Genomic DNA, 27,936 nt, shown 5'->3' on the forward strand with positions numbered 1-27,936 from the left:
CACATACTGTTGCAACATGTTGTTTTAAATTTCTGTGAGTCCGAAATCTGGAGGATTTTGTGTAGGCTCGTATCTCAAGTAAATGTTGCTAGTAGGGAACCTTGAGAGTATTGTTTAAGAGGTCTTTACTGATTGGGTTTCCAAGTGACTCGTTTACCATAGGCTCTTGCTCAGAGCACTGGCTGGAGCCCTTGGTGCAGACTTGCTGCTGTGAGACCACTCTGTCATTGGTCAAGGATGATTGGGATTCCCCTTGCAACCCATGTGCACATGGTTGGGCTTTATTCAGCCAGGAAGTGACTCCTCAGACATGGCAAGGGTTCTTCTGTTCCTGTGTGCTTGTAGTGGGTCAATGAGAGATGATGTCCCCCTCTGTTCAGTACTTACTCCTATAAGGCTGTGGAGCCGGTAGTGTTAACTTACAAGTGGGAATATTGGAGTAATGAGTGTTCAGGTCCTTATGCTGCCTATGATAAACAGTTGTAAATGCCAAATCACATTTGCCAAGTATAACACAGAAATTACTTAGCAATTCAATAACAGGAGTCTTTTGCCGATGAAACATAGAAATTTAAGAACAGTATAATCTGTCACCCTTTATGCAGTACTTTATAACGTATAGCCAGACCTAAAGAAGAAGAAAAAAGGGCAAGTTTTATTTTATTTTACAGGATTCCCTGACTTTTGTTTTGTGCGTAAGGTGACAAAGGAGAGGAGACCATTCATTTATCTATACATTATGCTTGGGTGATTGCTAGTAGTTTAATGGTTCAAGCTGTTTTATTCAGTAACATAAGAAACCATTTATGATGATCTTTTGAAGAAATGGCTTAATGTAATTTTTTGTGTCAGTAATATAAACTTGAAAGGCCTACCTGCACGGCATGTGTGCTATGAATTCAAAAGGACAGGTCAGCGCATGGACATTGGAAATTACATGGGTGCAGCTGCTTAAGTCTCGTGGTCAAGGGCTTTAGACATTTGGATTATATTCAGTAGCATATTGAGTATTAGGAACCAAAGGAGGGCTCAGTGGCCCCCAAACAATCAGGGGATCTGAAAACCTAAATAAACTTAACTTGGTTCGCCACAGCAGCAATGGTTTGAGACTACATCAACATGAGAGGGTGTTCTGAGTTATTCCTCTGCAGAAATAAAATGATTAAATGACCACATAACACACCAACATGGAATTTTACCTGAATACCAATACTCTCACATGATAGCGAATATCTGTTTCTCTCTGCTTTCAAATCTGAAATGGAAAGTCCATCTTTTTTTTTCTTTTCAGTTTTGTCAGACTAACTCCATTGACCTCTGTTTGGCATCAATTCTGTAAAGAGATGAGGACCTTTGAAAGTTCCTTCTAAGATTGTTTTCCATCTGTATTTGTATTTGATGTTTGAAATGTTCTAACTCCAGTTAGACCCTGTAAGGCCTGTGTTTCTGATTGAGAAGTGCTGGTATTTCCTTTTTACGTAGTGTTTCCTGACTCTGCCCCCCTCTACTGTAGTTTCCTGCTATGTGTTGCTCCGTCTGCCCTCTTTTCTTTCCTTTCTTTGACCCTTAAGCCCACCCCAAGTGTTGATTTATATTGTAGGATGACTTTCAAAGCCCTTTTCCCCAGTCAGAAGAAACCCCACACAGTTCTACTGAATTTTAGTATTGGGGTTCTTCCTCAGTTTATACATTGTTGTTTATTTAAGCTTTTACAGTCATTTCCCAAAAAGAGCTCTGGGGCCAAATGCTTTGAAATTCATCCCATCAGAATTTGGCACGCTATATTTCATTGCTTAAATTCAGCTATGAAGGATTTGGTTGTGATTCTACAAATTGTTTCTTGGACATTGCCCTTGGATATGACACATAAACTGTATTAATCATTCCAACATTTTTCTCAGACATTAATTAAGTAATTTGCTTTAATGGTAGATTGCTTTGTGTCAGCATATTAAAATCATAATTCTTATGTAGTGAGTGTTTCTGAAAGAAATTTGACTTTAATATTCACAGACTAAGTTCAAATGATATGTTACTGTCGCCATTACTTATGGAAGAATGCAGATTCTTCCCCTTTATCTTTTTTTCCTGTTTGTTTTTTTTGTTGTTGTTTTTGGTAGAACTAGCGGAAAACTAAAATTCTGGTATTCTGTTTGATATCCAAGCAGCTTCCCTTTGGAGGACTTGCCTGGTAAGAAACAGCTTGTTGTTAAGTTGTGATTTTGAACTGGATGTTTTAAGTACATTAAGCAGTATTTCTTCTCCCATTTGTAATGCAGAATGCTTTTGGCGAGGAGGAATATCTGCTGTGGATATTCCAATTTTTCCATTGTACTGGTTTGAGATCTTATTGAACGTTTGCTGAAGAAAGTGAACTGTAGCTTAAAGGATGGTATTGTCAAGGCCTTCCACTGTTGCTCATATAATAAAATAGCATATAAACACAAAGCAGAAACAGACTGATGTAGAGTCAATGGGGGTGGAGAGACACAGTTTGTCTCTTTGTTCACAAGAGGGTTGTTGACGTCGGCAGCACTGGGAGAAAAGAGCAGACAGCATGGTAGGTGAGGGAGCAGGTTGTTTCTTGAGAAGAGTTGGAGGTTGAGAAGAGGAGAGAAAGCGACTCCCATCCTGGCTTGCAGGAGGTGAACTGTTGGCGAGGCACGAGGCACAAAGAGATGATGAGGTGTTAAACGATGAGAGGAGTGAAAGGGAAGGTCTAACAACACCACACAGAGTGGTGAAACGCCAAGAGATTGAAAAGATGCGTGCATAGGGTGATCAGAAGGCAAATATTTATAGGATAGATTGCACTTTGACCTTCTCCCAAACTTCCAAATAGCTCCTCATGTTTAAAACGTATTAGCTTTTAAAGAAATTACTTGAATATATTAACATTTGGGGGTTTATTTTTTTTTAACCAAGCAAACTAACATGAAATGTGAATATCTTATTGGACAGACTTCACTCAGTGAGTGAAGAAGTACAAAACAGTATAAATTTCGTAATTTTCTGTTGCTGTATACCAGAAAATTGTAATTGATCTGCTGTGTAATTTACTTTAGCCAAAGAATACTGCTAATCACTTTACACGGTGTTTTGTTGAATTCCACCTTTTACCCTTTCAGTATTACTGATTTTAAGTTGTATTGTTACTGCATATTTGGTTTCATTTTTTACAGTAAAAGAGTTATTGTTGCTGAACAGAATGACAAGACACAACTTTGGAATAAAATGATTTAGCAGAGTGTGCTGGCATTGCTGCTTACTTGCACAATTATTTGTGTTGTTCAGATTGCATGTCTCGCCACTGAAGTGTCTGTCTCCGGGAAGGGCAGATGTTCTTGCCATTGACTATATTACTTCCTGGGAGAACGTGCACTTCCAAGGAACTGAGTTGAAAAAGTGAAGGACACTCTTTAAATTGATGTTTTTAAATTGAAGGAATCAAGTTTCTGAAGTTGTCTCTCTGTATTCAACAGCCTCTCTGCTTCTCTGACACCTCTTGTTCTGCTTAATCATCATTTGGTTTCTCTTTTATCTGACCTCCAGTATTTTATTTTCACTTCTCCAGCATACAAGTGAGGCACTAGAAACTAGGAAGAAACAAGTTAATTGTGTGCTGTAGATAATAGAAAATCCAGATTGGCAGTGCTGCAGCTTTATGTCATTAATGTACATTTAATGATTAAGAATGATTAACAATAGAGTAATAATTTCTAATATTGTTACATAAAGTGACACATTACATATGGGTACAAAATAAAAATTGTGGAGTATTTTTCCAAACTGAAAGCTCTATACAGATCAATAATAATAAACCTCCAATTAAATTTATTTATAATATTTAAACAGGTCACATATATTTGAAATGTTTTTTTTTACTTCAGTTAACATGTAATCTGCCTTAAAGGTTTTTTCTTTAGTCATAGTTTCTGGCTCTTTAGAGGCTTGTTGCACTTCAACAACTTCAAAATGAGAGGGAAAAGGGAGATTGTTTCAGAATCAGAGATGTGAAATGATACAACATTGTACACCATACAGTATATAGCAAAGAAATTAATTGTAAGAAGTAATAGCAAGCAGTGCTGGAAAGTGATGAGTGTATTTACTTTGAAAGTGCCTACCACGCACTGAGCAGCTGAGAAGAGTCGATTAATAAACATGTCACTGTAAAACGCCTGCGTGATTTGGTCATCATACATGATCAGGGTGATAAATACAGTAGTTGTCCAGTTGGAGGTTGACTAAACATCCACAGATTTTGCTAAATTAATAATTATAATTGACACTTAATTGAGCTTAAAATCTTGTATTACCTTGCACAGGTTTGATGACTAAGCCATTCTACTCTCCCTTGTCCGTTTTTACAGTTTGTGAAGAACAAATGTCATTTCATTAATTATTTGTTAATTATCCACTATGAATTTGCTATATATCTTTTTGTTTTCTTTATTTCTGTGCAGCCAAAGAAGGACCTTCATTTCCTGATGGAAACCAATAATGAATACAAAGGGCTTTTGGGATGCTTTCCAGATACAATTGGTGTTCATAAGGTAGGGCAGACTAGCATTTTAAGTGTCAACAATAGCTGTTCAGTTCATGTCATGTTTTTAAGGTTAGGAATCCTGTAAAAAGAAATTATCCTAAAAGCCACTCTATATGCAGATGTGCAGGCATGAAGTTTCCAATATCTGGTCTTGGGTTATATTTAGCTTGTAAAGTTTGAATTGGTTTAAATGTACTGTATATTGGTAGTCTTATTCTCTTTTAAATACGTATGCCATTAACTGGAAATTGTGACTTGAAATGTGTAGGAGCATTTTCTATAAACATGTGAAATAGTGGTCGCATGGTTGTTTTAAAGGTAGGCACAACCAGAAATTCTTTAGTTAAAACTAAGTTCTATAAACACATTTTTGTTTTTTTGTTTTTTTCCACTTCAGTGCTAACTTCTCGCTGTCAATTTCTTAAACGTTTTATTCAACTCCCTCCAAATCTGTGTTGTACCTTTACTAGGCAGCGATAGAAAAGGTGAAGGAAGCTGATAAAATGGTTGCAGCGAGTAAAATAACACAACAAGAAAAGCAGACAATGGCCAAGCGTGTGAGCACTATGTCTTACGCATTGCAAGGTGAGATGAAAGATTAATATTACACCATATATATGATAAACTCATTTCAGTGTGGGTTCTTCTGTCTGACTTGTTGATCCCGTTAAATAGACTGCCCTTTTGTGGATATCTGCAACGTGAAACCAGATTTTATTTTCGCAGAGTGGCCAATAAATAGCATACTGTATGAATCTAAGAAAGATGTGCAAATGTCAAGGCGCCATTCAGCCAATCTTGCTTGTTTGATAATTAAGTAAAACTAAAAAAAAATGTCCTGTCATTTGTTAGCCTCCACCACCTGTCTGAGAAGCCTTTTCCACACATCCACCACTCTTTGTGTAAACAATCATTTCCCTTTTAGTTTATTCTGTTTAGCACTGTTCTGAGTCACATGCTTACTGTATGATAAAATATCACTTCTGACTTTCCCATTAATGTTTTAAATATGTTTAACAGACAAACATGCTATATATAAATAAAGGCTTATAAATCTTCTTAAAATATTTTGGTTAGTGGTACGGAGTAGTTGCATGAGTTCTGGTCTTGTAACTGGAAGGTTGTGTGTTCTAAAATCACTTGTGACACTACTGTTGTTCCCACTGAGTGCTACAGTGCAATGCCTTCTGTATATGGATCCCAGTGTATGCTGCTATAGATAAAAGCATCAGACAAATAAATTGGTAGTAAGAAGTGAGATTTGTGATAACCCATCTGTGTTCTAATTAATTATTTCTGAAATTTCTATCCTATTTTAAATATTCCCCATTAAGCAGAACTAAATACAAAGTGTTGCCACTTATCAAATGTGTATATGTAGAGAATGTATACACACACATTGTAGTATATATATATTCTTATATACAGGGTTAAACAGGGTTTATTATGCAACTTTTGGTTTCATTTTCTAGCTTTCATTGTCTGGTTTCATTATCATCTTATATCTAAAGTATATCAACAGTCTAGATCTTTGAACATGATGGAGCCTAGTTTGTTCCCAAGGAAAAAGGGGGATGCCTTTTCACACAGCAACACACTTAGCCACTTATTGGTTCAGTGAGAATGTATGTGGCTATCACAAATAAAAATATGTAGTCTATCATGTTTCACTGCTTCAGCTGACCCCTGTTCTGCTCACCAACCTTTTCTTCTTAGGAATTTCCTTTATGCAGAGATGGAAAGACTAAAGTGCCTAAGGGACTCATTTGTGAGCTTTAATAAGCCTCAATGGCAGTAGCACAACCCCAACAACATACGTAAGATGATGCAAAACAATGAGTATTCTTGACTTATTTAAGCGTTTTTTATAGATAATAAGGACCACTGCTTGTCCACCAGTACTTTAATGGAACATGCATCTGCATTACCAACAAAACAAGAGCTCTGTCCTTGGCTACAGGAACATGTACAGATTTGCACAGTACTATGAGAAGCTGTATTCTATCCTATGGGAGTGCATGGCCTTCTGTGACCATTTCCATGGCTACAGACTGAATTGATCAACCCATACTGAAACCTTACTCGGAAATGTGGTTTAAATTAAATGGCTGCTTCTAATTTAGTATACAGGATTAGGTATGAAAGTTAATTTAATACAAAGTATTTTGTATTATAGCTAAGAGGCTTGTTTTTCATTCTTAAGCTGATGTTGTCAGGTAGAACAGTTACAGTACATGTCCAGTTCCTGTTAAAGTCTAGTTCCTGGCTATGAGTTAGTCACAAATAGAAACTTTGATATCAAACTTGTATGTCTAGGAAATAAATGAATTTAATCGCTTGTGGACTGACGTTTGACAAAACCTGTTAAGGGTAAATGTAGTACAAAAATACTTCACTTGAGCATGATGGTGTGTTTGTTAATATGTGTCAGATTTACCTAATGAAGCATTATCCAATCAATCCTAAACATTTGTTAGATGTGTAATGAGAACTGAGCCACCCATTCTGCTTCTTTTTCTGCAGCTGAAATGAATCACTTCCACAGCAACCGTATCTATGACTACAACAGGGTCATGCAGCTCTACCTGGAGCAGCAAGTGAAGTTTTATGAAATGGTAAGAGAGGTTTGTTAAATTAGGGCATATGTTTTCCTTGCATCTGTTTTAAATTGGACTTTTCAACAGTTTCTCTTTCTTAAAAAACTCTTAAGGAACTAAAGGTAATATGTTTCAGAGCTAGCCAACAGTGGCAGTTCTAGTTAAGAATCGTTACTGATCCTGAATTGCTTGACTTGCCCTACTATTTTTGTCATTACCTGTGAACAGATGGGATACATTTACCTGAGGAAACGATGACTCGGGTAAATAAAATCAGTGCTTCTCAAGATGAACTAAGTACAGATGGAAACATACTTGGCTTCAGACTTGTCATCACTGAAAATAAAGTCTTATGAAGCATTAATGTGATCATAATGTAGCTAAACTACAGCCTCATTTTATACTTTCCTTATACCGTCGCCTTGTTGTCTGCTTGGTGCTTTTAAGGTGATACTTTTTTCAATAGATCGTTTACGCAAAACTGCAAAGTGGAGTCCTGATCTGCTTAAGAATATAATTATCACCAGAATATGTTCTTTACAAACCTTAAATTAGTTTTTGTTTGTGGTTTCTCTTTTTTTATCAACCACACATGGGAATAGATTATTAAAAAGCTGGAGGTGTCTCTCTGTTTTATAATTTCAGTGAGAGAGATGACCATTTTAATTTTGCTCACTAAAATTCAGATGTGAAAAACAACACCTGATTTTCATTTTTTTTTTTTACATCTACTAAAAAATTGTTAAAATAGTACAACCTCCAGATGTCTCTGCTAGTAAAGACACATGCCTAAGCGCAGGTTGAGGTGTATGATCCAGGCAGAGCAGGTTTGACTGTGATTATGGAAGTAGCCGACTATGATGAGGATGCCCCAAGCAGCAGTGCATCATGGTCTGAGCACTGCCAAGGGCAGGTTGGCTGGGGCGCTCTCAGTCCCTGGTGACATACAGTAACAAGCTCTGCAGCCTCTGGCAGGCCTATCCATGAGGACCACACCTCTGCTTCAGCTAGTCCTAAATGAGTTTGTGTTTTCTGTGATGTGCTAAATTATAAATGGTTTCAAAGTGGTTGGGTCAGAGCAGTCTATCTGTACTTCGTCATCCTCTGCTCTGTGCGGTCAATTGTCAATTTCGTATCAGCATTGTTAAAAATGAGCAAACAAGATCTCTCAATGAGTTTTCTAGTTGAAAATAAATAGCAAAATAGAAATTACATTTTACAGTTAGGATTATAGAACTGGAGATGTCTACAATTTGAATTTTTTTTTAAATTTCAGAAGCATGAATTTGTAATTATTATAACACTATTAGTCAGCTTTAATTATTGTGAAAGGTTTTTTTACAACAGGCAGAAAATGCCATTACTAATAACCATTTTATTTACCTGAAAGATTTTTACTAAAGTGCTTGTTTAAATATGTTAACTTTCCCACTTTCCTGGGTATTTAACCTTTGGTATTTGGGGTTTTAACCCCTTAATCCTACGGTTGTAGAGTTTTCAAAGGCCAAGAAAGCTGAAGCCTTCTTCAGCATACCATGTTTCCAGCCAGAGCTCGGTCTGTGTTGGGTTGACAGATTTCATCTGACAGATTTCAAGTATTAGCCAGCATAAGTCTTTACCAATATATGAATTTTTCCTAGATTTTTAGCAGCTTTTTCAACACAAGATTTGATTAATCTATGAATCTTGAATCTACGTAAACATACAATATAAATGAAGTGGGAATGCACTCATTTATACTAAGAAATCAACTGAATTCTGGCTCAATCAGTCCACTAATTACAGAGAAGTGGCATTTTAAAGCAAAAATATATGATCTAAAATGGCAGTGACATGTCTCACACATTCACTCCTGGAATATCATTGTGTAAACCTGCATAGTGTCATCAACATAATGGGAGCAATAAGGTCCGTGTTGTGTGTTGATGTATTTTAACATGCTTTTCTTTGTGCTTGTAGATTGCTGAGAAATTGAGGCAGGCCCTCAACCAGTTCACCACTTTGTAGAGATGACGCGCAGACTGAAGAAATTCCAAATCCAAAAATCCAAAATGTTCTTTTTCTATAATTCTTTATAGATACGTGTGTATAATGAATTTAATATTATATAATTTACTGTTACTCTTGAGCAAATTAAGAAAAAAACGGGAGTGGCTTTAAGTCATTACTGATGCACTTTTGATGGTTCCTGAAGAGTACAATTGCAAAATCATTGCCTTCCGTTTGGAGACACTGTAGATGTTTAATGTTAATAGAGAGTTGGTATAAGGATGAAGTTCTGAGGTCAACTATAGTAGATTGTGATTTGGATGCATTTCATAAATATGCACTTATTGTATCCATGAAAAAATGTATACACGATCAAGGCATATTCTCTCAAAGTACAGCTGGAGTCCTTTAAATAATGTAAAGTGTATTTTTGTATTTAAAATGAAGTGTGTTTAGGGTAATTGTATATTACCAATTGCATGCGTAACAGGCTCAGTGCACTTTAACACATGACAGCTCTTAAGAGTTACCCAGATAAATGTATGAGGTTTAAAGAATAATGTCACGTGTTCATCCACTGGGTTTGAATGTTATGCAATATGACCATTACAAGTCTATGAGTCAAAGGAAAGACATTTTATGTCCTTAAAGCTTGTTTAAAACTACTAACCAGTTTATAGCATCTAATGTATGCCAAACAAAAGTAGCAAGTTAGTAGAATGCTGTATTTAATTACATACTTTGACTATTAATTAATGCTAGTGCTAAACACGTCCATATAAAACCATGCTTGTACTCTCTATTTTTTACATCTGGTCTTTTTTTTTTGGCTTGTGACATATTTATCTGGGTCATTGTAAACTATCACCAAATACAAAAAGTCATCAAATGCAACCCTTTCCAAAGCTTTTGCCAAACACTGTTTTGTATGTATCTGTAAAAATGCCTTTGCAGTACAGCTGTAGCCTTACTATAATAAAAGTCACAATATAATTTGGAATCAACATTTGTACTTCTTTTGGATGAATTTTTTTTTTTCTTTGAGCTGCAGGTATTTGTCTTTTTTACACGGATGCACACTGATTTAAGGTTTGAAAAAACTATGCAGTTATAAAGGAAGAGACTGGAGAACAGACTGCTGGATAAGAACAGCTCAAGATTCTGAAGTAAGATATGTCAGTGGCACTTTGCTTTGGTCTATATTGCAAGCTGCTGCTTGTAAAATCTTATGTGTAATGCTTTTGAAAATAATTTTGGTTTAATACTTTTGCTTGTATGAAATCATTCCTAATGAGGTAACATCTTAAAGCAGGAATCAAAATACAAATGTGCTTTGCACACAGAATTTTTATTCCTGTATGCCATTTATAACTTTACTACCTCCTAGCTGTACAGTTGCAGGACTCGCTTCTGAGGTCTAAAAGTGGTTTAAAATGCAGTTAGACTCCATCGGAAATTGTTGAGTCTAACACACAACATCGAGAGGGAAAGCATTTTTCTAAGCTGACTCGAAATGAAATATGTAAAAACGTACAGCTGGTAGATAAGAGCAGAATGAAAATGAGAAAGTCATTTGGCTGGTGCTCAGGCAGTGTCAAAGAACGGGTGTTACAGGAAACTGGATTTGTGCCCATTGGAGGAAATAGTGGGAAAAGAAGAACAGACCAATTTATTCAACACTCTCACTCTGTTTCAGGTGGGATTGGCCATCCAAACTTAATAAAAGGCATTTATGAGAATTTTGTTCTGGGTTTGCCAGTACACTTCACATTAAGGGTACTCCCACAGTTGATGTTTGGCATCAAGAATTCCAAAATCAGAAATACGCAGTAGTTCTAAATCTTTTGGTGAATATTTTCTAAGGCTTTTTATTTTAAAACATTTTTTTTATTTTTAAACGTTGTTCTATTTTCTGCTGTTTTAATTGTTGTTCATATTTAATAATATACTGTATGCTAAATGAAGTGCCACAAACTCCTGGCTTTTCAGGTCCAGGATTAAGTTTTACAAGGTTGAAAACAAATTGTAGAATGGATCATGGCCTCAAGAGATTCCTGAGAGGCTGATAAAGCAGAGATAAAGCATCTGTAAATCCAGAACCTCTTATCTGCGTATTTTATAAGGAAATATGAAACAGCTGTCATACAATTGTTTTTTTTCTTATATTTTTAGTATTTTTTGTGCGTGAGATTTTAGAATCTTATACTTCTATAGTATGTAGAGGAAGCCTTCTACATAACTCCAATACAGAACTTCCACATACAGTATCTTCACCTACAGTAATACTGCCTCTTGCAGGGATAGTTGTGCAGATGACACAACTCCAAAGAGCTACCGTCCTCCAAGACTATCTTTAACTGTCTTAAGATGGTATCATTCCTGCTCAATGAAATGGAAGCAGTAATGTGCCCATGGTAACAAAAGGAAAACTTGCCATGTTGCTGATGTGGCCTTACGAGGTAAGTGGATACATTTCACCGTTAATGATAGATCAGCAGCCATATCACTCTGCAGCCAACTCACAACTGGCAGCCCACTGAAGCTAAGCAGGTGTGAGCCTGGTCAGTACCTGGGTGGGAGACCTCCTGGGAAAAAACTAAGGTTGCTGCTGGAAGAGGTGTTAGTGGGGCCAGCAGGGGGTGCTCACCCTGTGGTCTGTGTGGGTCCTTTCCCCAGTATTGTGATGGAAACATTATCAGATTGAATATAATTTTTGGATTTTTATGTATATAAAAGAACACACTGTACAAAAATATCTTCAGAGATATGTCCAATCTCTAAAACGTATATATGAGTTCCTACTTCTAAGACACCAGAATACAAAACACAAAGTCACTTTATTTTTTATTTTACAAGAAACAGAATTCCATGGGGTTTTTTTTTCAGCTTCCCTGGGATTGGATCTTTAAAGTGTTGCTCAGAAGATATCGTTTGTCACTTACAAGCAAATGCATATTTACAGCAAACGTTTACAAATAGTGCTGCATGTCCATTATTGAGCGAGTTGAGCCACAATATGGAAATACATGGAAATGTTGTAACAGGTACTGTAGGTTTATTTCACGGGTAATTCCTCAACCAAGCATGTAACAAATCAGCACTGTGGTTTATAATATATACTAAATTCAAACATTGAATATTTACAATTTTACACTGTAACAGTATTTGATTTAATGTAATAGTTAACATTCATCATGAAATTGAACACTTCTCAGCCACACGCTGACAACATGCTAATGTTTTGCGCATAAACTAGCTTTCTCTTGCTTTCCACTTCGACCTCAAATCAATTATTTCAGACCCTTCAACTCTTTGGGTTGCAATTACACTGGGTATAGAATGTCACCACCTCCTTTCAAAATAAGTACCTTTTGTTGTATGACACTCTGAAAATAACAACATTAAATTAGGCTTGTTCCATTTTTATTTACACACAGTAATCCACGGTAGCCAAGTGAAAATACATTTCCAAAACATTCTGAAAATTGACATTACAACAGTAAAATACCTTATTTTGGATAAGTGAACACCCCCCTCCCCTTCTCTTACAATTGCATTTGTAAACTTGCTCAGGTATAACCAATCATCTTGCAGATCACACAACAAACTAATTGGCTCCCACCTGTGATCAATTGTGGTGAATTTAATTAGTTTGGAATAAAAGCAGCTGTTTCTAGAGGATTCTACTGCTTGGAAGTGCATTTCAAAGCATAGAATCCACTATGGGCAGAAAGATGCTTTCAAAAGAATTTCAAGATAAAGTTGTGGAAAGGCACAAGTCAGGAGATGGGTATAAAAAGATTTCAAAGGCTTTAAGTATCCCATGGAGCACAGTCGTCTTGAGACACATCATTAAGAAGTGGAAGGCATATGGCACCACCCAGACCTTGCCTAGATCAGGCCGTCCCTCCAAACTGGATGACCGAGCAAGAAGGAGACTGATCAGAGACACTACCAAGAGGCCGATGGTAACTGCTACAGGCCTTCATGGAAAAGACTGGTCATTGTGTGACAACAATATCACAAGCATTCCACAAATCTGGCCTGTATGGGAGGGTGGCAGGAAAAAAGCCACTCCTTAAAAAAAAGCCATATCAAGTTTATGTTTTGCTAAAAAGCACCTTAAAGATTCTGTGGTCAGAGGAGACCAAAACCGAACTTTTTGGTGGAATGCAAAACAGTACATCTTACCATCCAAAGAACACCATTCCTACAGTTAAGCACGGTGGTGACAGCGTCCTGTTGTGGGGGTGTTTCTCTTCATCTGGGACTGCGGCACTTTGTCAGGATAGAAGGGGAAGTTGAAAATGGGATGATGGTTCACCTTTCAACATGACAATAACCCAAAGCAACCATACAGTGGTTGTAGGACAGGAAGACGAATGTCCTTGAGTGGCCTAGTCAGAGCCCTGACCTTAATCCCATCAAAAATCTTTGGAATGACTTGAAGAGGGCAGTCCATCAACAGACACCAAGCAATTTGACTGTGGTTGAACAATTCTGTGAGGAATGGGCAAATATTCCTCATTCTAGGTGTGCAAAGTTGGTAGAGATGTATCCAAACAGACTCAAGGCTGTAATTCAAGCAAAAGGTGCTTCCGCCAAGTATTGAATCAGGGGGTGTTCTCTTATTTGGGCTTTAGGGCAACAAAAGGTAAACATTTTGAAAGGGGGTGGTGACTTTCTATACCTCCTGTACATAGCCCACTGAATCACCATCTTACTTTTCATTTCATGCTGCACTGAGCAGCTCCTCATGTTAAATGTTTCTTCTTTTCATAGGTGTACAGAGCCCACCGATTCATCTTTGAGGATATGGTGGTGCCAACCTCACCCAACTCTGGTGATGTTCAACAGAAAATGGACTATTCCTTGGTGTTGGGTGGTTTAAGTGTGAGAAGACCCGACAGTCTCAAAAATAGTACTACTTCAAAACTCTAAGCTGACTAGATATGATATACTGTAATTTAGTTCTTACTGATTATACTTTATATGCGATAATAAGCATATACAGTACATTTGTCACATAAAGGACATCTGATTCTCAGAAGTAAAAACAAGTTTCTGCGTAATTTCAGCTTTTTGTCTGAGTCACTCTTGTCACTGTTGCAGAGGTACAGTAGATGCTACAGCTCGTATGTATTTATATAGAAGATGGTAACTGTTTAAATTATAAGGTTTGGAAAAGAGAAAAATATGACCTATTTTAAATTATAGATCTGTTTTATATACTTTTATATTGAGATAAAAAAGCTTATATTTGTATAAACAATACTATAATCTAGAAGTGTTATACTCTTCTATAAATATGACTTTTCCATGGTGGCCTTGAGTAGTAGTGTATGTATTTTGTAAAGATTTATCGTCTGATTTTTTTTTGTTACATTCTATCATCACAGACAACAAATTCAACCCTCACAATATAGGAAACACCTTTACTGAAAGCCAGTTTTCTTGATAATGTTTAGGAAAATGTTTGAAATATGCAATGAATAACTTGAAGTACAGTACAGTTTATGCTATAGAACCCTGAAGACTATTAAATATTTGCTATGACCAACAATAAATGTGTAGAAATACTTTTGCAATTGAGAATTCAGCTACAATGCTGCACTGTTTTGCAAAAATACGTTGGATCCTCTTCTGCAGCCATACGCAGTCAAGTCTACTGGTCAATCAAACCCCAGAACAGAACTGTAGGTTTAGAAGTCAGATATGTACAAGACCAAACATTTCTACAAATGTTTCATGACTTTGGCCTTTAGATCAGCTGCCCGAGTTCCCTTGAGCGAATGCAGAATGGAATACCTTCACAGGAAATCCAGGAATGTCCTCATGGAGAGAGCCGTGGTCGGAACGTGCGAGGACGGATCATCATGCTTACCTTCTTTAAGGAATAGTAATCCGAGTCCTTCCAGCTATACCATACAATACCATCAGGACCAAGAAGATTCTTCCCTTTTGCAGAGTAACGGCCACCCTGGAAGATTTCAATGGTGCAACATCATAGCAGTACCCACTGTGTGTCATTTTTTTGGTTAATAATTTAAGTAACTTAATTAGATTTTTATTAAGTTTATTAAAACCACAATTTCATCTTTGTGTAGTTTTAGAACCCTGGAGCCCATCTTTACAAGAACAACATACTTTAACTATATATTAATGGGAAGTAACAAAAATGGTTGTTGAATTTCAAGCTTTCTCCTCAAAGTGATAAAATCATATTACTAGAACAAGTAATAGGTTTATTCCATGCTGAAAAAAAAGAAGAAAGAAAACACAACGTTTCGGCCGTGGAGCCTTCTTCAGGTGTGAGAGAGACAGGGCAGTAGGCAAAGGTAATGTAGCAGGAGAACAAAGGCTGGGAGGGAGGAGGAGTGAGAGGCGGGAGCAGGGGACAGAAAGAGAGGTCAATCAAGAGGTGTGAAGTCAGAATAGGTGTAGAGAGGTGTGAAATGAAACTTCCAATGAATGGAGAAAATTTAAAAGAAGAGTAGTCTGTCGTTAAGAGAAGGGGAAATGGGTGATCCTAGCTGCAGGATAAGTTTGGTTTCTGTTGCATACAATTCTTCTATCTTGGTTTTAAATTCAAAATGGTTTACTGAAGCCTTTCCAAGTGTTTAGAATTCTCATTTAAATAGAAAGCTGCTCTTGAAAGAACTAAGCATCAAGCTGATGAAGCCATTTAAGCAGGATGATAGAGGGAAATGACAGAAAAAAGCAACCAGGAACATGCATTATATTCCTATCTAAAAATACATTTTCAGATAGAATCTTTGGGCTTGAAATAAAACCACTTCACCAGGGTTTACTACTACTCAATAAATCTGAAATTAGTGATTCACTTATGGCTTCCCTTGTATATTCAGAACTGTCACAAAAAGGGCTTTATTTATGTTCATCATTGTGTGTTGGCTATTTCCTTTCATGCTATTTCCTGTGACAAGATGCTCTTTGAAGGGTTCTGTTTTACACAGGCAAAGGAGAGCAAGCTTTGCTATATTGACGTTTGTATCTGGTCAGCTGTTTTACCTTGTAATAAACCCCATTGAGGTTGGAAAAGAAGCACTGATGGTACCACCAGCCCCCATGGGATATTTCAGCACAGATGTTCCCAGTGTCCGGGGTGCTAAAACTACGCTTGTTGTGGTACCAGCTGAAAGAGTCTTCCACAGTCCCACTGAAACCACTGACATGCAGACGATAGTGGTTGACTTCCTCCTCAATACTGCAAATAACAGAGAAAAAAAATCAGTTCCATACCAGTTTTTCAATTCTTCTGAAATTGTAAGCACATTTATTTAGGTTTTAATGAAGAGTGATTTCACAATAATACATTTCTTGTTGCAGTGAACAGTACTTTTCCTGATAACATAAAAAATATTGTACATATTGTTTTGCTCTCATGCAATGATAAACATTTGCACTTCACTGAAAACATAGAACAGTCTTTACTCCTTATTAGAAACTACCATTACGGTACAGGTATGTGTTTGCTATTATAATTACTAGTTCATTTTTTGTGCAATAATATTAAGAAATGGTACAGTATGTAGCACTTTTATAGGCAACATCGATTATCTTTACAATACCACAAAATTCACAAAACCAAAAAAGCAGACACATGTATTCCAGTTTCTTTCCCAGAAGTATTTACTGTAATTTTCCTGAAATTTTAAATATAATTTTGGTTTAATGTACTTACCTCTTATCATATCTACTGTTTAATTTGTACCTAAACTGAATTTAAAACTTTGTAAACATTGAAAGTAGCACATCCATCCATCCGTTTCCTCACCTTCATCCAATTAAAGGTCATGGGGGAGCTGGAAAGTAACAGGCACAAGGTTGGATACACCTTAGACAGGATGCCAGTCCATTTCAAGATAGAAACACACACTCACAAAATGGTTTATTAAAGCCAATGTTCCCAGAAGCCAATTAGCCTACCAGCATGTTTTTGGACTGTGGGAGAAAACTGGAGCATCTGAAAGAATTCCACACAACCATAAGGAGAATATACAAATTCCACGCAGATGGCAGCACTGCAGTTTGTATGAGTTTCCTCTGGGTGCTGAGGTTTTCTGCTTCACTGCTACACTAGGTTTGAGTGTGTGCGTATCTGTGTGTGTGCCCTGCAATGGACATCCAGGGTAGACACTGTTTTGCTCCTGTTGCTTGCCAGAATAGGCTCTGACTCCCCCCGTGACACCCAATTGGAAGACGTAATTAGAAAATGGATGGATGGATGGACTTACCACAAAGACTAGGTTACAGCCAAGCAAGTCCTTACCTGAAGCTCTCGTACAGCGCGTGCTTGTGCTTATTGTTCCAGTCCTCAAGGTCAATGCGCAGGGAGTAATCCCCTTGGCTAGAGATGTCATGAATGTGATCGTTCCCCAGCCAGAACTCGGTATGCAAGTCACCAAAGCCCTCTTTGTACTCCTTCCAGCTGCGATTGAAGTTGACCGTGCCGTCCTGTCTTCTCTGAATCACAGTCCATCCCCCACCTAAAAGAGAAGTTCTGTCCTGAAACTCTTCAGACATTGTTTTATTACTTAATAATATACCTTAACCTGGTGTCGACCAGTGTCCTATACTGTTTGTGTCTCACAGGACCAAATGAGGGCATGGGATTTGTAATACTTTAGGATGCATCGCCTGCTAGGGAAGCCATGATATATTGCATGAGTCTCTGTAAAACCCAGCAGTCTTTTTAAAACTACATTGACCACTTCTCATCTCCCCAGTTTATCTGCTTATCAAAGGTATCCATATTGGTTGTCTGTACCCTACCACCATGGTTGTAAAATATAAATCCATGTGATCTTCACTCACATTCTCTTTTTCTCTTCTGTCTGGATTCCTCTTGTATTTTCTTCTCTTTTAAACTGTTTTTTTATCAGACAAGACTCCCTGTTTACCTCTTTCATTAAAAAAAAAATATAATAAAACAGAATTGTCTATAATTGTCTGATAAATTCTGACAATGAGACCCAGGCTTTATAGATGAAAATGTGTTTATATTTTGATTGCAGATTAAAAATGAACCAGCAAGACATAAAAATATTGAAAATAGTGTCAGAACAAATATCACTTCTTTCCAGGTATTTCATCTCAGAGCATCAGAGGGCTAGAGTTTTGGTGAATAAATTGGAACTGACCTTTGCTTGTTCAAAGAAGACAAGTGTTTTTCTATGGTTCACCAGGCAATTAGCAAACTGATTGCTATAGGCGATTTATTTTGACAGTCAAAATGATCAAAGTACGTCTGTTAAGAATATTGCTACTTAGCAGAAATCTTATCAGCTTGAGTAGATACAAATTTGATAGTAAGAAATTTGCCAATCTGAAAAATTTAAAAATAATTACTTGAAAACACTGTTTTTTCTGCTAGTTGTGCAACCACAAATGATCTCGAAAGCCACACTGAACTTTCTATGAGAGGTTTTTAAAGGTTTGTTATATTAAAAAACATTAAGCAAAAAATGAAGTGCAGAAGTTGACACTAAATCTTTTCACACAATACTGTAAGTGCAAGTTACAGTAGCTGTAAGTCAACAGGGAGAAGGGGTAGATTATAAAAGTTACCTTCAGTGTTCATGTCACAGAAGACTTCAACTGGAGCTCCTCCCATAGACGGCACCACAGTGTAGATTCCAGTCCTGCGCACACCATTGTAGTAAATGGAGGCACAGTCTATGGGGCAGTTTCTCACACGCTGTATTTCTGAAAAGAAAAAATGAATGCCCATTTGAGTAACTTATTACTCAACTTATTAGTAATTATTTTGTCAAAAGCCAGCACAATGCACAAATCATCTCAGCCAGAATTAAGGAAAGAGGTACTGAGGAATCTAACCATAAATTGACCTAAAAAAAGTATTTTATTTAACCACAAGTGAAAAAATACAGATAAACAAAACTGCAGCACGTAAATGGGGGTGGGGTAGGAACTGACTCATGCAGACCTCATTAAAAGGACACTAGGATGTCTTCAGGCCTAAAAGTAATTGGTGTACCTAAAATGAAATACATTTCATTTACAGGAACAGGACAAAGCACACAACAAATGCAATAATTCAGTGAGTAGGAGCACTGCATGACACCAATAGGATAGAAAGGAAATTAAACCACTGCAGAAGTAAGTGTAAACATGTCTCTGTACTTGCATTTGAGGTTTTAGACTCCGTCATGTGCTCACACATGGTATTCATTATTTTTTTCTTTGGTATTAAAAAGTGATCTGGAAGTACTGCTTTAAACTTGGTAATGCATGAAGTTAAATAGATAGAGAGATAGATAATACTTTATTAATCCCGTAGGGAAATTGATGGTGCTAAATAAAGTGCTAAAATTTGTAAATTACTGTTTCTCACCCCCATACGGCATGCATTGTTAGCATATGTAGTTTCCTGATTATTTCTTTACCTGACACTTACTGTACAGTACATACTGTCTAAATTAAAAATATTGTGTGTGACATACATTTGCCAAAGCAAATCTGAAAAGTAATAATGTATAACATACAGTACTAACTAACTTACTAGCTTAAGTAATTAATAAAGTAACTAGGCATATAGGTTGGAGGTCATTCATCGTACGTCACAATAATATGCAAACACATAAAAAGTTAATTGTAAAACTTAAGACATCTGTGTTAGAAAATCAGCAGTAAAGTAGGTGTGATGTAGAAAGGCCATGAGAGGAAAATGATAGTGAATTCTTAGAGGGTCTTAGAGGACTTATTCGTATGTCCAGGCACTCTGTATGTACTCTATGTGCAGCTTGCATCCTACAGTAATAATCTTCTCAGCGGGTAAGGCCTTGATCCTAGTGAAGAAGTATTTTCAGGAGCTTACCTGGGTGCAGGGCCTCCTGGGGGCTGAAGAGAGGACTCCGGACAATGTTGATCATACACCCGGGGTTACGGCGCACCTTCTCCACCAGCAGAGACAGGTTGTGGATCTGCGACTGCATGTCATAGATGAGCGAGCCATGGATATGAAGCAGGGTGTTGGCTTCAGTGTAATGCTGGTCCAGTTCATGGAACCTGTGCTCCAGGGAGGAGTTCAGTCCATTCTTCTCCTCGTTCTATCAGGGGAAAAAAAGCTGAGAGGACTTCCTCACAAATTCACCCGAGGCAGAGAACAGTAGGAAAAAGCTACTGGGGAAAGTTACTCTCCTCAAGGACTAAGCCCCTAGTTGCATCACAATATTGTAGCATTCTGCCTCTGCTAGCAGTCTGACATGGCCACCATCTACACTTTGACCTTTTCCCCCTTATTTGCAAGCTCACTTCCCTTCCCCATGTTGCTCTATAAAAGGGGACCTCTTCCCTCCTTTCACTCTCTTTTTTGCACCCCTCAAGCTGTGCAGCAGAAGCTGTTTCTCCTCTCCATGCCCTCCTCTCCGTGACTAGTATACCTGTGTAACCGGAAAGGGTAATGAAGTCAGTGGGCTGCAGTTACCGTCTTCTGCTTCTCTTCATACACTGAATCGCAATATTTATAATGTAGGTTTTGCTTTAATTTCCTTTCCAGCTTTTACAATTCTAGCCAAATCTCCTATTTTGGTATTCCTAGACTAATGTACTTGCTATACAAGAATATAGATTATTAATAGAAATGTGGAAGAACAATGGCCCTAATACGGATCCGTGGTAAACTGTTTATCACATCACCGCAAATATGATTTTTTTTACATTGGACTCTCTGCTCTCTGTTTTCTATATATTCAGTAGTCAGTAGGCTTAACTCCCAAGGCTGAGGAGAATAACCTCTCCATGAAGAAGAGACTGTCAGGTGACCCCAATATGAGGAATGAGCCATGGAGCTGCTGCAAGGCTAAAGATTGGGTAGGATGAGGGATTCAGAGTGAAACATACAATTAAGTATAAAAACAAAATATTTATACCTCAATATCTGAAAGTGGGTGATATTAGGGTTTTATCTTCTCTTGAACTTTCCTTTAAAAATCAGTTCCTCCAGTTCTCAATCCAATCTATTTTTTTGGGAACGACTACCTCTGTGCAATGTGAAAATTAATCTCTTCAGAGGAAGGTTCTGAAAAACCTTTTGAAACCCTATTATACCAGGCATTGTGTCACGGATGTCGGAAAGGACGAACAGTGGAATGGCAGGAGAGGGAAAAGACCCTATGCGTAGCGGCGAGATGGGGGTTAGCCTGGGCTCAGCTGTTCAGGAAATGCAGTACAGAAACCTATGCCCCCAGGCCATGGACAGCGACCTTGTGCTAGGTGAGTCTTAGGACATCCGAACCTCAATGCCGAACGAGGAGCAGAGCAGAAATAGGAAGTAAATAGGCTACACAACAAGACACACCAGAAAGACATGAATAATCACAGGGAACGAGGAACAGGACAGAAATAGAGTGCCCTCTAGGTGTACTGGGCGTGACACATTGTTTGCGTCTTTCACTGATATGAAAAAAAACCCAACTTAGATCAACAAGACCTACTGTACTGTACCTATTCTAATACCATGTTAATATTCTCTAGAATCCTTTTGTCATACAGATTGGCATCTAGCTTAGTTCTATTCACCTTATAATATTTCACATTAAGCTCCTTTTCTACTGAGACAACTCAGGGCAGTTCAAATCCCCATGCTGTACATTTTTTTTTCAGTCTAACTTTTAAAAGTCATCAGATCCTTATGCCAATAAAAACACCAACAGCAGGAGAAAACTATCTTTTAATCCAAATAAACAAAAAAGAAGATGGTGGCAATTTGAATGCACTAGGGAATAATCCACCCATCCATCCATCCACTATGGGAAATTCACTTATTCCTGGTTATGACAACCCAGAGCCAGTCTTGGAGGCACAGAGCACAATGTGGGTCTGCACACTGGCCAGGAACCAGTCTATCACAGGGCATACACCCATACACAAACAATTTATAGACTTGAGGATAGTTATTCTAATAAATCTTTCAAATAAAAATAGACTTGACACACAATGGTGGCTGGTGGATTAATTTGGTAGAATATACTAGCTTTGTATACTGTAGCTCTGAGTCACAGCACTGCCTGACACTCCAAGTGAGATTAGTGTGACGGATATGCAAGGAGGCATGTATGGGAAGGTCAGGCTTCACAGCTAATCCTTTTATTGCTTGGGTTAAGGAGGCATTATTAAGGTTTGCTAGTGTGTCCACAGCCCATCAGAACTAGGGGGGATTGTCTGATATCTCCACAGAATTGATTGGACAGTGTACCCTTCTATCCTACCTACAGTACAGTACATAACCTTAAGGTCAGGGCTGAATTTTCAACCATTTCCAAGTCTTGTGAGCTCTGAAACTCATTGTAGGGCATCCACTTGATTTCAGAGCTTTGTAAAGAGAAGCTAGAGTTCTACTATATAATGTTGAAGGACAAAATGTGTATATTTTTGTATAATGCCTCTCTACATTTAATATATAGCTTTGTGCACAAATTCTGAATTTGCCTGGATTTCGAGGGTTACTTGTATTAATCATAAATATTTAATAAGTCACAGATGATCACAGATTTCATTGGGATTTTTGTATGCTGATTATTTTATTTACTTAAATGGCCACAACATCCCTCAAATCTAAACAACACAAAAAACATCTTCCCTTTGACATCTACTTTCCAGACATGCAGTCAGAAAGATTTATTTTGGATCTTACACTTTCAAGTTTAAGTGCAGATTTATGCTTTGCTTTTTATGCTTTCTTTTACCATAATTTTTTTTCCACAGTCATTTTCCCCAAAGTATCTGAATAAGTAACTACAACAGAGATAATGTACAAAATAAAACATATTTGGGTAGCTATTTTGAAAAACTATTGATCTGTACAGTATCTTGCTGCATGTTTGTTCTGTTCGGCATGTACTGTACATGTATATCAATTTCATTCCAACTTCATCATCCCTCTGCACAACACCCAAAATATTTTCCCACTTTAATATATTGCTTTTTCGGTGGAACAATTTCAGTGTAATTTCATGGAAATGAAAATTTAGTCAATTAAAATAAAATTAATAGGACCTACCTGTAACTCCAGCACTTTGATTCGGTGCCTATGATTCCTGAGCTCCTCCTGTAGCTCTGAGATTGTTTCCTTCAGGTCCAGGATCTGTTGCTTCCTCTCCTCGTTCTCGTGGAGCCAATAGGACACTTCATCTGTGCAGCGGAACATGTCCGGACATCTTTGTTCATCCAGTTGTGGAAGAGTGGCCACAATGCGGCATTTGCCATTGGGCAGGGCATGGTTGCTGTATTCTCCACACTGAATCAGGCCGCTGCTGATCGGTTGAGTATTCTCGTAGAACTCAGTATCGTTTCCCCCTACCATGAGCCAGGTACTCCAGACCACCAAGAAGACAGGAGTGTTCAGCAATAAAAGCGTCATTGTCACACCAAACCCAAGCTACCTTGGAAGGGGAAATGTACACAGGGGAGAATCCTGAAGAGCAAAGAAATTAATTCTTCAGCACATGCGTCCCCTCTAATGTTTTATAGGCAATATGTTCAACACACCCAGTCTTACGTTGAAGAATTTGTTTGTACTGTATTTCCTTTTTACTTTATATTGAGGGCCTTCTACTAAGACAGTCAATTCCACTTAAAACATTCCTAGGCTCTCATTGCAGAAAGTAGTTTGTCCATGTCAGTACACTTCAATGGCCCTGGAACACAGACACAAACAAAAAGTATAACATGAATATTCTCAGCAACCTCTACAAGCACAACCATATTATAACTAAGGAACAAGTAAAGGCTTATTACTTGCTGAAAAGAGAAGAAAAACACAACTTTTTGGCTGTGAAGTCTTCTTTGGGTGTGGATCTGATGAGGGAAGATGATGTGGAGCTGTTAGCTGTTAAAATGCCTTAGCTTCTTTGATATTGTTAGAAAGATATTGTTTGAGGGAGAAAAAGGGAGAAAATGGTAGAAAGCATTAGTTTCCTTGAAATGTGTTGTAGAAGTCTCTCAGTGTTACTCTGGGTGGTGTCAGAGTCAAAGAAAAAAGTGTTACATTTCAGACCAAATTTAGGAATGACATTATAATGACAACATCTGTAAAGGAATAGGAGGTGGTTAGAAAGCCAGGTCTTGGAACAGATCGCTGTGAGAACGGATCGCAGACCGCTGGTTTGGTGAGAAAAGGTGGGCAAGTAGCCCAGGGAGGAGGAGAAGGAATGATGAAGGAATAAAAAGATTTAGAGGAAGGCATAGTGGGTCGCAGCAGAAGTAGGCTGAAGTAGTTCAGGTAGGTACAGTAGCTGCGTCAGCATGCGTAGGCTGCAAAGGAACAAGTAAAGGTTTAATCCAGGCTGAAAAGGGAAGAAAAGAAACACAACGTTTCAGCTGTGGAACGTTCTTCAGGTGTTCCCTTCGGGTGAAGGTTCCCACACCTGAAGAAGGCTCCATAGCCAAAACGTTGTGTTTCTTTCTGACACAGCTACCTACTTGAACATATTTTAACTAGAAAATTATTTTGTGAGTCTTTTGTCTCCCTTTTCTCTATCAGATACTCAACCATCCATTCATTTTATAAATCCTTTTATCCAATACAGGGTCGCCAGTGGATGGCAGAGGTTATGCTGGCAAGTAATGGTCACAGAGCAGGATACACCCTGGATAGGACACCAGTCCATCGAGGACATACACAGACATGCAGATACTCCAGTTTTCCCAGAAGCCCTAACCTAATCCCAGGTGGGAGGAAACCCACACAAGCATAGGAAAACATACAAACTCCAAAGCACCCTTGGAATTGAATCCAGGGCCCCAGTGTGGTGAGGTAGAAATGCTTACCACTGCGCCATTGTTCTGCCCCCAGATTATCAACCATATAAAACAAATGACAATTTATCTTAGATTAACTATGCTAGTTATTTGTATTCTATATCCTATAGAGATATATCATTTAATCTATTATCAGAAAAATGTTAACTCCAGGCAAATATGGCCAACGTATGGACCCTATCCTGGAAGCATGAAGAGAACAACTAGTAATTCCAAAATAAAAAATATGTACAACATCAGGCTTAAGAGCAATGCTAGGGACACCTGTTTTGGATGCTACATATCATACAAATACAGTATAGCTGAACTAGTAGTCTTTAATGACCTCTAATAACTGTCCTGACATTTCCTTCCACTGGAGTAAAAGGAGGTATTTTCGTTTAAAGTTCTCCTTTCTCCAGGTTACTTATTTGATTCACAGTGAACAACGTAAGGCTACAACCATCTATAGCTGTCAAAATAAAACAGCTCAGAATCTACCCGAGTTCACCTCCAGTAATGAAATCACAATAATCAAGCTTAACCAAAATCTCTCGGTTACTGCAAGGTTTGTCTGCTTTGTCAGAAATACTTGAAATGCCTTAATATTGTACAAATGTTTAAGGCTAAATAAAAAAAAAAATTAAAAGCAAGTGTTTTGCTAATGGCCAGGAAATAACCATCCGTTTATTAAAATCCTAAAAATAATATCTTGCATTTTAAGATGTTCTAAACCACTTTGATAAAAATCACAAAATTGCTTGAGGGAGGCAGAAGGTGTACTAAAAGGACAGCAAGAAGCAAAGGATAACCCAAACAATGGACAACTCAGACTGGACACAGCACCCTACCTTCCAGCAAAGCACCTCTCAATGAAGTCACTAAAAATTCTGCCGGCGTCCAGGAAGTTGGAAATGGTCTAATGCCAATCAGTGCTCCCGCAATTGTGGGGAATCACAGGAAGCAAATGACATGACCCAGGTCTCAGCACATGATATCTGCATCATAGAACTGTATTTGTACTTAGGTCAGATACATGTAATACTTTATATACAGATGTCAGTTGAGACAGTGGTAGAGTGGTGGCCTCTTGGATATACCTTGATTTATACAACTTACTTCAAAATGTAACTTTTGAAGTTTTGGAAAACTTAAAAACTCAATTTTTCTCACGTTATATCCTAGGTAGTGAGGATAAATAAGCAACACATAGTTTCTTGCATTCAATTTGTGGTTCATCTCATCACTGATAAAACCTCAGTGTTGATTTAAAATGTACTCTGTCCATTTTATGGTTTTCCAGACCACTGCTGAGTGTTCTGAGTTTCTCCACATTAAACTGGCACTTCACATAACATTTTTGGTGATTCACGTGTTCTGAAAAACACAGAACTTGCAGCAGTATGATCACAACTGCACAGGGTCCTGAGGAGGCTAAGTAGAGCCCACAGGGGTTAAATTTAATCCTGTTAAATTAACGTTTCATAGCCTCCCAACATCCAGTAATTAGGTTCACCGGGAGAAAAGAGGATCTGGGGTGATTATATTGCAAGACAATCATCTCCCTTCCATCTCCTTTACCTTATACACTGCTTGTAGGAGAAAAACAAAAGTGGATCCTAGACTTTAAACAATCATTGAAAATGTGGAAGGATATTTTTATACATACTGTATTCATTTTTCACAAACTACACTCTAGCTTTCCATTGCCCTGCTGTATGTATATACAGTATAACGCACTGGAGCAACAAAACAAGGTGGTTAAAACTGGAAACTGCTGTGGAACAAAAAAGTTTTCAAAAACAAATATATCCCTTATAAAATCCAATGAATATATTTCTTTTGAGACTTTAGCATATTATTTTCCAAAATCAGATCATGTTTTAGGCGATTAGGAACACACTTTGAAGAAAGCAAAAGTACCGATATCCTAGCACCAACACAAACTACAGGTTATTAGTGACATTAAATGTAATATAGATTTACACTCCATGGTACTTGCAATCTCAATATTTTTACATGTGCATACACACATAACTCTTAAGTATTCTTGTATGTTAAAGAACTCTAATTCTCCTGCATTCACCAGGGTCACAGTAAAAACAAACCTGTCAGTATTTTAATGAGAGATGAAGTCACGTAATGCCTTAAATCTTTGAGGCTGCACGTTGTTCCTTTGCAAATTTCAAAAAGGTCATAAATGTCTTTTTTAAGCTTTATCTACTCCCATGATCATCCACTCCACATCCCATCACTGAAAGATACATGAGTAAATACCTTTATTCTTTAATCTACTATACAACCGTGCATTCTCACTTATTGTGACAAGTTATTTTCAAACAATGACTTGTAAATACTAGACAGCAGTCCAGAAAAAAAGCCAAAGAGAACCATTTTGATTAATAATCAATAAAGCAGAGAGAAATGGAAACATACATACCAATATATGACAGCAATACACAGTATTGATACTGTGCATTTCCCTTCAGAGAAATATCCTACTACAGATAAGTAGTTTCACTGGAAGTCTGATTATGTGGTCAGTGTTACTCAGTACTGTACATCACAGACATCATTTATCTGTGCTAAGCCTCTTAATTGGATTCCTAGTTAATAAAATGACAGGAGGATTTAAATGCACTTGGCAAAACGGATGCTATTCAGAGAATCCAGTTCATGACATTTCAAAGTCACTCTCTTAAAATAATACGGTACATATGTGTGTTTGATTAATTATGCATAGTAAATGCATGCCTTTTCTAGACCGATAGTTTTATATACTGTATATATCGCTCAGTGAGACTGTAGCAGTATTACTTTTAATAGTGAAAAAACAGTTTTGTGAAGTGTTTGAATATATTTTGGTATATTGTTTTTTTAAAGAAGATACTGAGCTCAAGTAATACAAATCTTAAGAATACCCATGACTGGTGTTAGGCATTTATGTGGTGTTAAAACAGCTAAAATATTTTTAATAAATGCAAGAACAGTTCAAAATACAATGTTGCCCCAATTTAG

General features: G+C 37.5%; 2 protein-coding genes across 5 annotated transcripts in view; one reads left to right on the forward strand and one right to left on the reverse strand.

The window, feature by feature from the left end:
• The window catches only part of snx9a (sorting nexin 9a), a 53,382-nt gene extending 43,243 nt beyond the window's left edge, over window positions 1–10,139 (forward strand). For all 3 annotated transcript variants that reach the window (XM_015351871.2, XM_015351879.2, XM_015351887.2), the window contains 4 exons: window positions 4,467–4,556; window positions 5,020–5,134; window positions 7,073–7,164; window positions 9,106–10,139. In XM_015351871.2, coding sequence (XP_015207357.1) covers window positions 4,467–4,556; window positions 5,020–5,134; window positions 7,073–7,164; window positions 9,106–9,153 — 345 coding nt within the window. In that variant the 3' untranslated portion in view covers window positions 9,154–10,139. The remainder of the gene's footprint in view (window positions 1–4,466; window positions 4,557–5,019; window positions 5,135–7,072; window positions 7,165–9,105) is intronic.
• A 4,185-nt stretch (window positions 10,140–14,324) lies between these two features.
• LOC102694587 (angiopoietin-related protein 7) lies at window positions 14,325–27,446 on the reverse strand. 2 transcript variants are annotated; one of them, XM_069198657.1, is made up of 7 exons: window positions 27,359–27,446; window positions 23,180–23,816; window positions 19,997–20,228; window positions 18,727–18,864; window positions 17,429–17,645; window positions 16,168–16,363; window positions 14,325–15,115 (listed from the first exon to the last, which is right to left on the reverse strand). In XM_069198657.1, exons 2-7 carry the CDS (start codon window positions 23,537–23,539, stop codon window positions 14,969–14,971), a joined length of 1,290 nt encoding a protein of 429 aa, XP_069054758.1. In that variant the 5' UTR covers window positions 23,540–23,816; window positions 27,359–27,446; the 3' UTR covers window positions 14,325–14,968. The 2 variants fall into 2 exon arrangements, with proteins under 2 accessions (XP_069054758.1, XP_069054764.1); XM_069198663.1 differs by lacking the exon at window positions 27,359–27,446 and adding an exon at window positions 23,917–24,001.
• Window positions 27,447–27,936: the final 490 nt, after the last annotated feature.

This window comes from Lepisosteus oculatus, chromosome 2 (genome assembly GCF_040954835.1).
Source record: "Lepisosteus oculatus isolate fLepOcu1 chromosome 2, fLepOcu1.hap2, whole genome shotgun sequence".
NCBI lineage: Eukaryota > Metazoa > Chordata > Actinopteri > Semionotiformes > Lepisosteidae > Lepisosteus > Lepisosteus oculatus.